General features: G+C 45.8%; 1 protein-coding gene across 1 annotated transcript in view; it reads left to right on the plus strand.

Annotated features, from left to right (window-relative positions):
- Positions 1-3,777: 3,777 nt before the first annotated feature.
- Positions 3,778-15,133, plus strand: part of LOC119400110 (forkhead box protein K1-like) — a 78,109-nt gene continuing 66,753 nt past the window's right edge. The window contains 1 exon segment of the mRNA XM_037667055.2: positions 3,778-4,176. Within this exon segment, the coding sequence (XP_037522983.1) occupies positions 3,818-4,176 (359 nt within the window). The 5' untranslated portion in view covers positions 3,778-3,817.

Genomic DNA, 15,133 nt, shown 5'->3' on the forward strand with positions numbered 1-15,133 from the left:
TAACTTTTTTTTGTATTACTTTCTTTTTATTTAAACCTTTTACTAGTCGAATTTGATCTCTCAACTCGGTAATTCGCTTAGGTTAATGAGAAAAAGACGCTTAGCAATATTTTAAACTCCTTACATCTTGGTCACTGGTGAAGGTAACTTTGTAGCTTTATTCACAGCTTCATTTCGTCATTCAACAGGGAGTTCATATTTATGCACCTGGCACAAATGCTCCAATGCACGTCATAGCCGATTTTGACATCGTTGTGTGAAATTAAGGTCCTTCTCGCAAGCGAACTGCAACTGCATCCCAGAAAGCGACAGGAGGTACTGGCTGGTTCTGGACATGTATTGTGTCGCCATCTGTCGCGTCTTACAATAACAAAATATCGGATGTGCTGTCCTCTCTCGGTTGAGGTTCACAGTTTGTACAGATCGTGCATGTTTAGCAATAATTGTAATATAATTACTGCTAAATTTGAGACTGCGTGTTTCCTTATTTGCTCATCATTTCAAAAATTATTGCGTTTGGTTCTATGTATAGCTTCCAAGACTATCAACACAGCTGACGCTGCGTTGGTTATCTCGGAGGCTAGGCTCTTTTTCATGACATTTTTCTAGACCTCCGTGCAATGACGCTACATTTCAGCTAATTCTTTATTGGTGCATATATTCATGTGGACGCCTTGAGTAAAATTATTTTTCTATGCTTTAATTGCGTGTTCACACTGTTATGACGTTGTTATAGCAAAACCAAGTGAAACGTTTTGTTTTGTATATTGTCGCCATCTACCCCTGTTGATCATAACTAAGTGTCGGATGTGCTGTCCTCTCTCGGTACAGGTTGACAATTTGTATAGGCCTGCCAGCGAAATAATGTTGCGTTTCGGTTTGTTTCAAGGAGGTTTAAAAAACCTCCTTGGTTTGTTTATAGCTTTCACATGAAACTCCATGAGCTTTCAAGAGCAACAACGTAGCTGACGTGACGTAGGTAATTTCGGAGGCTGCACCACGTACAGTGACGCCATCACCTGGCGAGTGCAGCAACGGCGGCCAACCAGCAAATAAGTGCACGTCTTTGTTTACATATTAGCTAATACAAACTTTTCATTCTTTGCTCATCACACGTCATAGCGAAGTCAGCCTCCGAAACTACGAATATATTTTTGGGCAGCGTTGGCAATTTCGGAGGCTACACTCTTTTTCTAAGTAGTTTTTCAAATATACGTACGATGCCGCTGCGGTCCAACACATGCTTTGTGGCGCACATTTTGAACTACTTGTTCGGTACGAATGAATGTTTCGTTCGTATCTTCCACGCTTAAATTTGCGTACATGTTAGCTAACCCCGTTTTTTCGCCGATATGCGTCCTAGGTCACAGCGAAGTTACTGTGTTCCTTCATGATTTTCGCGTCGTTTCGATAATAGCTTATTACAATACGACATATGCAAGTGAGAGGGAACACGATGGACTTGAATGAATGAATGAATGAATGAATGAATGAATGAATGAATGAATGAATGAATGAATGAATGAATGAATGAATGAATGAAAGGCTTGAATTTTGTTCTCATTGAGTTCAGAGAAAAGCCAAGGCAAGCTTAGGAACTGCAGTCTTGAAAGTGACCGAATGTTTCAGTAGTAGCGCGCTGACAGAAAGCTGTTTCATACATACATACATACATACATACATACATACATACATACATACATACATACATACATACATACATACATACATACATACATACATACATACATACATACAAGCTTGAATTCCGCACCTCCTAATGAATATGTATGTGCAACTGAATTAAATGGGCGTGTTCTGCAATTATGTGTGGGACAGTTTCATCAGCATGGTCCTTCAACCGACTCTAACTGGCGTGTTTCGAAAATGATCTGACATCAACGCACATGTCGAACTAGTCGATCGCAAGAATTCAATGTTTATTATTATTCTGCTGAACAGAAAAATCCTCTCCCGACGTTAACTCAAACATTCCTCAGAAAGCATACGACCGCAAAGACGCCAAGAGAGCTAAATTTGTGTGTTTGTCAAAGCGTACAAAGTGCTACATACTTTCGAACATATCATAATTTGCACTCCTATTATTTCGTATTCTCACCATCGCTTAGTTAACTGGCGTGATCCACAATGAAGGGATGAAAGGGACACTCTAGGGACATCGGTTTCCATTTTGTCAGCGAATGTAACAACTCTTTCTCTAAGTTTTATCGTGCCCAAGTGTTCGCACAGCTATATCGACCGCACTGCTCCGAAGCAAAAGTAAAAAAAAAAAGAAAAAAAACCTCAGATATAATGATGACGACTTTCCTGGCGCCCTAGAGCCATCCATCGGTAAAAAGCGAAACAGAAACAACCACTACCGAAGCTACAACAATCAGGTGCTGCCACCAAACGATAAACGGATGAACTAAAAGCTTCTCTACGTTTCCGCGTTCAGCACGAGCGTCAGTTCCGCTTTAGGCTCGCTGGCTTCCTCCTAGCAACAGGACGATAAACAACCTGCCTCCCCCACACCCTCGTAAAAACAAATAATTCCCTCCGATGACGTCCGACGTTCTTGAAAAAGCGCCGGCGGCTAGTGTCCGTGAAGGTCTTTTCAGCCGCATAAGCCGGGCATACGCCGTTTTAAACGGACACGCATGCGCAAAAAACCGCGCGCGCGTGTACTGTGTTCACCCTGTTCGTCAGTTGATACACGTACTGCTCCGTTAGATACAGTGTATACACAGAGAACCCAGACGGTGTTGCGCAAGGCATCGAAAAGCGCCGGCGGTCTGCGGTGTTGCAATGGCGTTGAGCTAGCCGTCCGGGTCCGCTTTATTATTCTTGTCTTTCTCGCCAGCAGCGGTTTTTCCAATATCGAGGCCGGTAACTATGCGTGGCAGTTGGAGCCAGGGAACGTACATTTGAAGGAGATTGGCGGAGACACTGCGTTGGAGGGGAAGTGAACGTATATAATAAACGCGAGCGCTGTCGTAAAAAAGAGACGGGGAAATAAAGAGGAAGAGCAGCGAACGGGGAATGTAAACATGACACAGAGACCCGCATTCTGAGCGGCGGCGACGCACCTTCCCCACCCATGCCTCCTCCCTAACCCCCTCAGCTATATCGATCTGGGGATACGCGCTTCGCATGTGGCAACGCCAAGCGTTGCCGCCGCCAACTAGCGTCGACGGCGTTGCACCGATCCAACACAAGACCCGGCTGAAAACCGGTGTCGTTATACGTCGCGGGGGACGGCTACTCGATTTACCAGCCCCCGTCGGCGCTCCTTTCTTTATTTGTTTCACGAGGAAGCGCCCGAGCCATAGCGAAGTACACACACACGCAATATTTGCCGATGCAAAACGCGTTTTTCTTTCGCGTCGGCTGCAGCAAGCGGCGGGCGAGACGCATCAGAGTTCTTGAATCAAGCGAGTTGAGAAAGTCCCCATCAGCTCCAAGTATCAAAATCTAAACACGCCATTGACATAAATTTTTGAACTCTTTTTTAATGTTCGCGTCATCTGTTGACGAAAAAGCAAACTAATAAATTTAAAGTAATATAATTAAACATGTAACAACGACGTATTTTTGTTTTAAATTATTACCCCTAGATGGCGCGACAATTTGCAAGTTTGAGCAAAATTGGCCACTGGTATGTTTGGGTTGTGGAACGTAGTTTCGCGACTCTTACGCTTGAATAGCTCTGGTGTAGGGAGGGATAAGGCTGGTCACGTGACCGAGCCCCGCGCGGCGCATGCCGGGACGGGAGCTGTTCAGGCGGTCGCCATTTTGGAAGCGCGGTGTGCCCGTAATGTCGACGCACCAGCGGGCTTCGGACAACGACGCGTGGGCCCTCCTGGCCCTCAAGTCGGCCCCTTCGAGCCCGTCGCGACTCCAGTGGAACCCGGAACGCACGGGTGCGGCCATCGCGAAGCTCGAAGGTCGCGAGTTCGAGTACCTGATCCGCCAGAAGCGCATCTCCATCGGCCGCAACAGCAGCCGCGGCGAGGTGGATGTAAATATGGGCCACTCCAGCTTCATCTCACGCCAGCACCTCGAGATTTTCTACGAGTGCGCGCACTTCTTCATGGTTTGCAACGGCAAGAACGGCGTATTCGTGGACGGCGTGTTTCAGCGAAAGGGCGCAGCGCCCTTGCCGCTGCCCAAGACGTGAGTAGCGATGTTTTCGTACACGTTTAACGTCGCCGGGACCGTGTATGTAGCTGCCGACGAGAAACCATGTGTGCCATTAGGCCTGACCAACACATGGTCTGGGGGGTGCGCTTGTTGCTATGCGTGTTCGCGTCGCCGTATTGCCCGCTTAGCGCGGTGCGCCTTCATTTTTCTTTCCGCGATTGAATACCCCCCTCTTCGCTAACGTCTTCCCGAATCGTAGTTGCACCAGGGGTTCGAACCCCCTACCTACACGCGGTCGCTTCTTGATTGCCTGCGTTTGGTTTGTTGTTGTTACCGATCGTGGCCAATTTGTTTACACTTGCGTCCCGGCTGTGTTAGGTGGTAGTGGGCGAGGAGGTTTTCCTTGTTTACCGTACTCAGCCACCCCCACGGCTGACATTGAAAAACGAGTTTAGGCTATGCTCGTGTCGCCAGCCGCGTGCTTAATCTCATTTTTGTTGCTTACCCAATCGTTGTGCCTAAAGCGTATTGCGTGTTATACGATAACTATTAGTAATAGAAGGGGAACAGTTCTCGCGACCGAACTGCGTACAACATGGGGTCGACCCTTTTCGCGTATCGAATACGGGTCGCGTTGCACGGAACGTGTTCGGGGTCCACACCTTTTCATTCATTCGGCGGTCGGGCCGAGCCTGGGTGCCCTTTCCACGGAAAAAAGCCGTGCCATTTTCATCTTAGTCGCCAGTGGCATCATCACACCCTCTACTTCGTGCCAAGCAGTCACAACTACTTGTTCCTGTTTTGTTGTTCATCAAACCCCCTCCCCCTGCCCCCTTCATCCTCACATCTCAACAGTTTTTATTATCTCCGCACCGTTTCTCCTAACTTCCTCCTTTTGTGCGTCTCTTTTTGTAATCGTGTTTGCTGCGCCTGCCGGCTTCGCGACGTAGTAGCATAGGTTCGAGTTTTGCGTATCCATCCCCGGTCTCTCTTTCTTTTTTTGTGTGTGAAGAGAGAGATAGACTACGCCGCGTCAACAGCGTTTTCAGGGGGGGGGGAAAGAAGGTGGGGGGGGTGGAGGTAGTAGCAGTGGAGTGACATATCCATAGGGCCAATGGGGACGTTTTTCCGCTTCCGGCGACGGTGGCGGTTCCTGGAGCTGGCGGTGATTGACTGGATTTTGGATTTCTGCTGGAGGCGAGCCAATCCGAAAGGAAAAAATCCAATATGGCCGCGCCCGTTCGCGGTCGCTTCCTCGCTCGTGGTGCCGCCGGCCCCGCGGCCGCGACGTCGGTTTCGAGCGTTTGCGCACTAATTGCTACTGCACTGTCTTCTCTCTTTATTGCCGATGTACGTACGTAATGTGTGTAGTTGTTTTTCTGCTTCGTTGTAGCCTCTGTGGTAGCATGGCGAATGGTGGCGAGCGGCGCCGTCGCAGCTGCATAGCAGCCGCTTTCGGCGCTCGCTCGAGAAGCAAAAAGCGCATATAACTTTCTTCACATGACATTTTATTGAAGGAAACGTAAATTGCTGCACGTTTAGGCAATATTTGGGCTATAATATCGGTAACAATAACAAAAGAAAACGAAAAAGATTCGAAATACTGCTGTGGTAAAACCTGAATACAGGAATGCGTACATCGAGCACGCGTACAATATAAATAGGATACGAAAACGCATAATACAGCATAATACAATCACATAAGCAGGGTAAGCATATAAAGTGCTACATCAGCGTAAATAAGTGTATACATACGAGTTGTACAGATTATGACTAGCAGCATGAAGCGAAACAATCCCGCGCATTGAAATATATCATAACAAAACAAGTTGTTCGAATGGTTGGTGCATACTGTGCAAAAGATAATGACGCAACGCAAGCCGAAGAAAACAAGGGGTATAGGAAAAACACCCTTTCCTTGTACTTTTTTTTTATTGCCCTGCGTTGTGTCACTCCCTTTTGCACATACACACACACACATACTTTTGCATATATGTACACAGAAAGTGCACCTAACAGTCATAGCCTTGGCTCATGTAGACGAACCCATGGAGCATAAGTAGATCAATGTCATAATATGCTGCAGTGCTACAGCATATTATTTTGTAAAAGCAGTGAGACAAATCTACCATTTGGCTCAGCTATCCCTGATCATGTTTTCCTCCAGGTAAATGTGTTGCAGGCAAGCTCACGTGATGTGAACAAGACACGCGATGCTTTAATTTTCAAGTAATAAAGGGAGAAGAAACGCAACGAAGAAGTGGTCTAGACTAAGTTGCAGAGGTGACCTTTGAAATTTGTGGAAACATTGTGGTTGTGACTGGTGAACAACAGGAATGATCACAGGTCATTAGTCAAGTTGGAAGTGGTGCGAAATACTCAAGGTAACATGAAATATACACGAAGATAAGCATCTTATCAAAGAAATAAGTAGAGTAAAGTGCAAAGTTGAACGCAGCTTCCCTATTATTTTTCTACCAGGTATCATGTTGGATCCATCACAATGTCAGAAGATTTTCTGAGCAGTACTTAAATTAGCAGATGGGGAACGCTGCACAGTTTCATCATAATGTGTCATTAACTAGAACTGCATCGCTTGTCATTCGTTGGTTCAGGAAGTGGAATGTCGGAGTTTGCAGAGTTTAGTTAAACAAGAAACACAGTTGCTCTACACAAACAGTACGTTGTGAATAGTTTCAGTGAGTATGGATGCACTGCTTCTATTTCAAACTAACATGCATGTCAACCGAGTCGCAGCTTCTGCACAAACCCCTCTGGAATCCTCACAGAGCTGAGCACTTCATCAATGTATCTTTTATGCCTGTGAATAGCTGACACCATCAGTTCTTTGCAGTGGCACAACAGTCATGACCAGAGGTTGTAATTGAAAAGTGACAGAGCCCCTGGGTGCTGAAAATCTTTTGGACTTGGCTGAGCACCTGAATCATGCATGCTTCAACCTTCGTGGCCCGTCGCAGTGGTCTAGTGGTTACGGTGCTCAACTGCTGGCCCGAACGTAGTGGGATTGAATCCCGGCTGCATATCAATGGATGCAATATGCTTGAGGCCCATCTGCCTAGATTTAGGTGCACGTTAAAAAAAACGCCAGGTGCTCAAAATATCTGAAGTGCTCCACTACTGCATGCCTCATATTCGTATCATGGTTTTTGGACATAAAACCTCCACATTTTTTATTAATCAACCTATTTTTGCAACGTTCATTGTGAATTAATCACACTGTTACTGTTTGTAAAGACTGCTTCAGTGTAAAACGAGTCGTCAGTATTATATAAATTTTGGCATTTTTTGGGAGGCTGGATGTTTGATTGCCTTCCAAACCATGTCAAGCAAACAGAAAGAAAGCAGAACGAGCAGGGTTTTCCAGTGCATTTTGGGAAGTGTTGGCATTTCCAATACTAAAGCAATCCAGAACCTCTGGTTGTAATACTCATGCTGATAGGGGCACACAAGGCTTCAAAAAAAAGTTAGTCGGTTAAACTTGTATAATACAAAAGTAACGCAGCAGGAGCAAAAGTAGTCAATGCATTACATACAACCACAGCAGAATTATAAATACACATATATAAATATATACCTACATAAAATATACATATATACATAAAAATACGTACATATACACATAAAAAAAGAAATAGTGCAACACATCTAAAAAATGGATAGGAAATGGGTGCAGAAGGCTGCACTAGAAATCCAATTTACATAATCATGTTCTAGAAAGGCACAGGATAAATTTAGCCTGCTACTTTACGTTATTGCTGGCAGAAGCACTGTGCCTTGACTTTGTTTCTCGTGTGTTTTTGTTTACAAATGTAATGTGCCAATGTAGCCTTGTGCGGCAGAATATTAAGAAATTTCTCAGTGCAGCCAACTGAACAGAAAATAGCTTGCCGGATTGGCATCCTTTCCACCAGATTTTTGCACACATTGGAAAAATGTGCACAATAGTTGATTTCATGTCTGAAGGCCGAATCTAATTCCTTTATGTAATTCAGACATGATTCAGAGGTTACTGCAATGGAACCGAGGAGTTTCTCGGGTACACCACTTTCCTTGAGTAGTGCAAAGAATTGGTGTCGTCCATGGAGAGAGCCTCCATCCACTTCAAGGAGTGTTCTCTCACATATGCACTCACTAGTCCTCAGTTCAAGAAAGCTGTTCACAAGAGTACCAGCGACATGGTACACAACATTTTCATACACCATGTCGGTCGCATCTTGTGAAGATGCCTGCACATCAGATGAATCAGAGGCCTGCTGCGTGCTGTGGCTTGTGGTTGGTGTGCTGCTATAGTTGACAACAATGCAGATGCACTCTCCAAGTTGTTGAGGAAAGCAATTGTTGTCACCTCACAGTTTCCTTGAGAAAGCTTGAAGAGCTTGCCAATCCAAATATGTTTTAGAGCCGCCACGAATTGGTACACATTTGGTGTCTCATTGCAGCCATGTTTTTGACAAATGATTCCAAAAAAGTTTTCTAGGGGATCTTGCTGCAATCAACGTGTGAAAAGATGAGTGAAATCAAAGTCCTCTTTTAAACCAGTCCACAGCAACAACAAGGCTTTGATTCTAATCTGCCAACCTTTAACAGTGCGCGGCTGCTTGTCCCGAGGACTACCAAAGTGCCATTGGGCAATCCAACTGATGCATGACTCAAGGGAAGCACGGTGTTCCGACCCATCAATCATTGCATACCGCAACTTATCATCCTGATTTTTTGGGGTCGAACTGTTCTGGCTGTCAAAAATCTTATCCATTCTTTCTGTGAACAGAGCTGTAAATTTAGCATCAAGAGGAAGCTCTTGAATGGCAATGAGAGTGGGGAGTGCCACAGAGACAGATTCACTGAATACTTGTGTGGCATACTTCACTCTTATGTCAGCCACGGCCGCTGGATGAAAAAGCGCACTTTTTATCCAGCGGCCGTGTGTCAGCAAAGGGCATCTTGTAGATATGTTGCTCTTTGAGCTTCCTTAGCAATCTTTCTTTTTTAGATGTTCAGTTGGTGTGTTAGAGGCGTGATTTGCGAGTATTTTTGTAAAAGGTTTCAATGTACGCCCAGTCAACAACCTCGGAGCCAATCGTGAGCTTGTGTTTTCTCAAATTATTCCGCGTGCATTTTATCAGGTGTGGGATGTCAAACATGAAGTATAGTTTGCAGTTGTTGACAGTAAAACATGGTTCATGAAGAGAATGGATCAGCATTCTTGACAGGCTGACATTGTTTGACCCTTGATCATAGATGACCACTTTTACCAAAAGACCTTTTTTTTTCAAGCTGCATAATTACATCTAATAGCAGCTTGTGCATTGCAAGAGCTGACGTTGCATTGCGGGACACTGCAAAGGCTACTGGCTGCATCCAAATTCTCGATATGCCAGACACAGCCATTAGAATGGCTGCATTTGCCACACGAGAAGTCCTTGTGTTTCCATCATATGTGTAGCCAATCACTATATCTTTTGATTGATCGTACATCAAATGTCTTTTCAAGGCTATTTAATCGAATAAAAGACAGCATGCTTTGTCTTGCAGAGGCCAAGCTTTAATGATTGATTCTATTGCATCCATGGCACCTGGAATGATACCAGGTGTCATTGGGATGTCTGCCAGCCAGCACCTGAGTGTCCCGCACATGTGGCAAGTGAAGCATTTCTCTGAGGAAGCGTGAATTGAGAGTGAATTGTTTCATCCATTTGGACCAATGTTTTTTTTTGGGGGAATGTACCAAGCCTGATTCGTGCTTTAAGCAGTTCAAAAAGGTCCTTTGACAAATCCGGTTCAAGCTTGTTTAAAACCTCCTGCTGCGTTACTCGCCTCGCCTCGTCCCTTTTTTTCATCTGACCGACTGCCTTGCGGTACCTTTCACTTCGTGAGTGAAGTGTTAGCAGCTTCTTTTTGGTGCGAAGGGTGTGCACAGAGCTGCGTTTTCTTCGCCCACTTTTCTTGGCGTTTCTTGCATCTGCTCCGCGCTGCTGCCCTCCTTGGAAAATTGGAGGCCGCTCGGACCAGGCTCAGCTGAAAAAAAAAGACATGGAAGAATGCGAAGGTATAGGCTTTCATCAGTCTTGTAGAGAAAAAAAAATCACGATTAAGCTATTCAGGGCGCAATCACAGGGCTACTAATATACGGACCACTATGTGCTGCCATGCCATTTTTCATTGGAAGCAATGTGTATTCTGCGACTGAGACAGGAATCATAATTGATTTATACATTCCAAGCATTTTATCTTCAAAGAATCATCCATGATTAAGGAATATCACAAAGCATTGCAAAATGAACATTTCATGAAATGCTGAACAGAGGCAATGACATTTACAAAGTGGAGGATTTTGAATTATTCATCTCATAAATAGCTATCTGGGCTGCATAAGCCACATTTACATGAATGCACACCTTGATTGTGCATCATATTATGCTGGCCTATCTCGCAGAGCTACTCTCATCACAACAAATCGGACAGCACAATTTTCAGTGTGAACCATGTAGGTCCAACTGCACCCACCTTATATTTGAAATATAAATAATTGCGTGAACTAAATCACGGGTTGCAGGCCCTGAACTATATGTATGGTTTTGTCAACATTATAGGTTGTGACAATATTACACAGGCTTAGGTGTCCATATCTACTAGGAAAACATCAAGACTACTGGTCCATACTTCCTTATGCAGATGCAGGATGTGTACTTTGCAATAATTCTCTCTCTCACTTTTTGCACTTACCATCACTTGGTGAAACCTGTGACGGTGGTGTGGGCCTTCTTGTGGTTGTGCTTGGCGAAGCGGCTGTTGAAAAAGAAATAAATATGCTATAAAAGGCTGGCAAGCAGGTATTTTAATACCCTCACTTTGCATTGCACGTGTGAATACTGAGCAACAGACTTATGGAGCAATTTTCACATGTGCCTGAGGAAAACTACTCAGTGTTTTCATCTCTATGGAATGAGCTCAACAAAGAAAGCACTGAGTCTATGCATTGATGTAGAAAAAGAAAAGATATCTATACCACGCAACAAAGTTTTCTTGCAGGGAGGTTGGTTTGTTGTGAACTCATACCGAGCTCCACAAACACTAGAGGAGTAAGGACGGAAACAGGACAGAGTACAAACTATTTATACTGTGAGATGCCAAAAGCCATTTTCGCTGCTCTATCTCCCTGTTTCTTCATTTTGCGTTTGTGCAGCATGCTATCAGTTCATCCATACCATGTAAACAGTGCACTCAGACATTCTTACTGGAAAGCATGCAAAATGCTTCTCTATGAGTGCAAGCAAACAACATTTTTTTTCCCCTAGAGTACATTTCCTGCATTTAAGGTTTACGTACAGCAATTGTTCTCATAGCACTGGTAATTGAAAAACAGCTGTGGCATTTCTACCTACTGTTCTAATTTCAGAGAACAATCTGCTCGAGTGTGCAGGTGTAGAATACAAAATAGTACCGCTCTTTGTTTTTATTTTTTGCAAGCTATTCGTGCAGTATTACAGTGGCACCACCAACCAAATATTCTGTACCCTTTCATTCCAAGCAGAAAGGTGAAACAGATCCTTGTTCGGTACACCTACCTTCCACACTAGGGGGGCAGTCTCAGCAGCAGGGACGGCAACTCGCTTGCAGTAAACTGGTTGTCTGCAATTAAAGTACTCGAACTTAGTCACCCTACGGTGAAAAAACAGCTGGTAGAGTAAATACACTTGCAAGCTTTTAAAGGCATGGCACTAAGCTTAATAAATGTGCTTGCGTTTTAATCTCCACTAAATTATAATTACAGATAATTACATATATCCCGACAATATTCTCTGAATTAAAACTTGATATATGAAACACAACTCGATCGAGTTCTTGTTTTTCCACTGCTTTTGCGAGTCGAAACGATATTGAAAGCTTATAGGAATTATGGTGTGTAAACGCTAGCGCAAACAGCGCATTGAAAAAAAAATACAGAAAAGTGAAAGGGTGGCGGTGGGGATGGGTCCAGATTAGAGAGGGGAAAAAAAAAGTGGCCCCGCGCGATAAGCGCGGCCTGTTTCATGAACATCCAAAACCGAGCTTGGCCATGCCTTCGCCCGTTGGAAGCATCACGAGGGAGTAATGAAGAGATAATCGAAACTGTTTCCGGTAGCTTCCCGAGAGCGAAAAGGGGCAGGTGGGTATCACGCTTGGTTCAAGGTCCCCCGTCGAGCAGCGCGGCAAGGTACGCCGAAGGGAAGGAATGCGGACAATTTACGGCGACAAAAATCCGAACAGGCGGTCGGTGTGTAAACAGACACACAGATGAGGAACGCGGTGGTTTTCACTTGTGCAACACCGCAGCACACATTCGAATCTGAGGGCAGTGTCCCGAGTTCGCTACTGGGGCCTCCGCAATAACTTTGCGAGCGATACTTTCGTCGGCTGCGAGCACCACCCATAAACTACACGGACATGATGTATACGCACGCATTAAAGCGCTTAAAAAAACAGCTGCAGCGAGCACAACAACTATCCCACTCCGTTAATGTTACTAGCACGCATAAGTTAAAGTAACACGTAACAAAACACCCTGAAGACACGGTTGCATGACACGGTAATCCGAATTGGTTAGCTTTCATGAGATAGTAGAGGTAACGTCAGGCAGCTGAGGCACGCACATATATACTAACGTGAGCAACCATAACTAGCGAACAGCTCCGCTTTTGAGAGGTGACGCCGCGTCGAGCCACAAACTGCAGCCCGCCCACTAATTTTAACTTATTATCGTAACCATTTCTCAAACAGATAGCTGCAGCAACGAATGGCAGCAAGAAAATTCGCTGTTCATTCAGCAGTTTCAAATCATAACGGTCAACGACAGTCGAATCAAACTTGCGAACATCTTGGGAAATATATAATAGTGAAACGTATAAATACCTGTGGTCAGCAGGGATTCTGAAGAAGTGTTCGCCTTCATTCCCCGAGGAATCGCACCACTTCACGCCGCAATAAAGGTGCGACATCGCTGCTCCTCGCTGCGGTGGTAAAGTTTGCGTTTCTATGCGCTCTCGTGCTTGCGCGTCGTCTGCTTGTGCGCTGCGCAGGCGTGATGGCGGCGGTACCTAGCGGAGCCACGCACAGTCATGTTTACAAAACTTCTTTAAAACTTTGCCTTGTAATACTCGTGGCTGGTTATAGTTTAATGCAGAAGCACGTTTTTATTTACTACTGTGTACTACCGTGGCCGCGTTATTTTATTTTAATTAGGCTTACTGAGGCCTTCACTCCCCGCCCGTACCAGGTTCGCTGCAATCGTTTCGACGGTAGCGACGCCCCATGGCTCGGACGCCAAACTGCCATCATGCCTCGGGCCTTCCCTCAGACAGTTGCGCACCGCGCGCTCGCTCCGCGGAGCGCCCTCTGCCGTGCGCTTCGGAGAACTAGCGCGCAGCGCATTGACCGCTGTAGCGGGGCCTTCCCGCGTCGGTCTGCTGGTAGCGCGGCCGTTTTCGAACCGAATTGCGCCTGCTTTGGCGTGGAAGCAGCAATCACCCTTGTTTTATGCGCACGCAATTGAGAAGTTGGGGCGGTTCTCGAGAAGCGCAGAGACTGGCTTTTTTGCAAGCAATCGTACAATAATCAACTCGGCCCATAGACTCTCGACTCTGGAGAGTCCAAGACGTGTGGCGCCACCTGTCGGAGAATATGAGTAGTGCATAAACCGACTCCCTCCCAGTTGCTATGGCCAGGTGCAACTAGCGAGTGCGAAACAACGATTGAGCTTAATATCCCGCTTGTGTTTGCGCATTTACATCAGAACGAAAGCTGTGAATTGCTCTCCGCTAGTCGGACGCGCCACCGTACCGTCGTGAAGTGCTTGCTGGATCACTCGCCAGAACGACGGCGAAACAGCAGCAGACGAGTGCCTCCGCACGCTACGAAGAAACGCCGCAAAAGACGCACTGTTGCGTTGTGAATTGCCACGGACGTAAAAGACTGAATAACAACGTTCAGTTTTACCGATTTCCATAGTTGTTCGTACGAAGAAAGAAAGGCGAGAGCGCTGGTACGGGCCGTTGCGAGCGTGTTGGGTAAGCGAAGTACCCGCGTTCTCCACAGCCGGGTGGCATGAATGTGTGGCTCTGCCGTTGTTTTGCGTAGGCCTGGTGCAAAACCGTGGTAACCTGACTATGAAGCTCAGCAGAGGCTCTGACCGCGGTGCTTGTCGTGTAACACGAAGTGAGCAGCTAGAGGCAGACTGGAGACGCGTGATACGCACACCGCGACGAGTTGGTCGTCACAACAGAGCATCGCGGGACGTATGTACGTTTGAATGCTCAGAGTTCTGGTTCTAACTAGCTAACACCAACGTGCGTCATACAAGTAAATCGCAGAATGTTGGTCGTGACACCCTTCACATTTGTTTCGCCCGGGCCCTCCGCGGTTGCCGTAGCTATCTCGAAACAGCCACGGTTTTTGCCTTGGTTGTACCCCGCGAAAGTGGACACGCACGTACCCCATTTGCAGTACACACAAACGGAAAGACGACCATCAAGAGACCATTGAGGATGCATAATAAAACAGTCCAATGCACAGGAAGCGAGAGATGAATTAACGGAGAATGCATCTGCAAAGGCGAAAATCGCCGGGCCCATTCGTCCCTGATGAACGGAGTTTTGTACCACTGATCGTAAGAGCATAGCTAAGTAAATTGATCGTGTTATGTACTTTATCGCTTTTGGCATTACGTATATACCCGATTTTAAGCATTTAGGCGCTAGAGAAACGGATGTGGAGGCTTGCCTCGAATCGATGTTGTGTGGTACTTGAGAGTGCAGCGCGCGGGAATAACTAAAACTTATTTTGCATTGTACTCGCAGTTCGCTTTGATCGTTCCTTTGTTTCTGAAGCGTGGATTGGCGGAAGAAGCTTTCCAGGTCCTTGATTTTCAGGAAACGGCGCCTGGACCCAACGAAAGAGGAGATATATTGTGGCCTATGCACATTCGCTTGCGGAC

The sequence above is a fragment of the Rhipicephalus sanguineus genome, chromosome 7 (assembly GCF_013339695.2).
Source record: "Rhipicephalus sanguineus isolate Rsan-2018 chromosome 7, BIME_Rsan_1.4, whole genome shotgun sequence".
Taxonomy (NCBI): domain Eukaryota; kingdom Metazoa; phylum Arthropoda; class Arachnida; order Ixodida; family Ixodidae; genus Rhipicephalus; species Rhipicephalus sanguineus.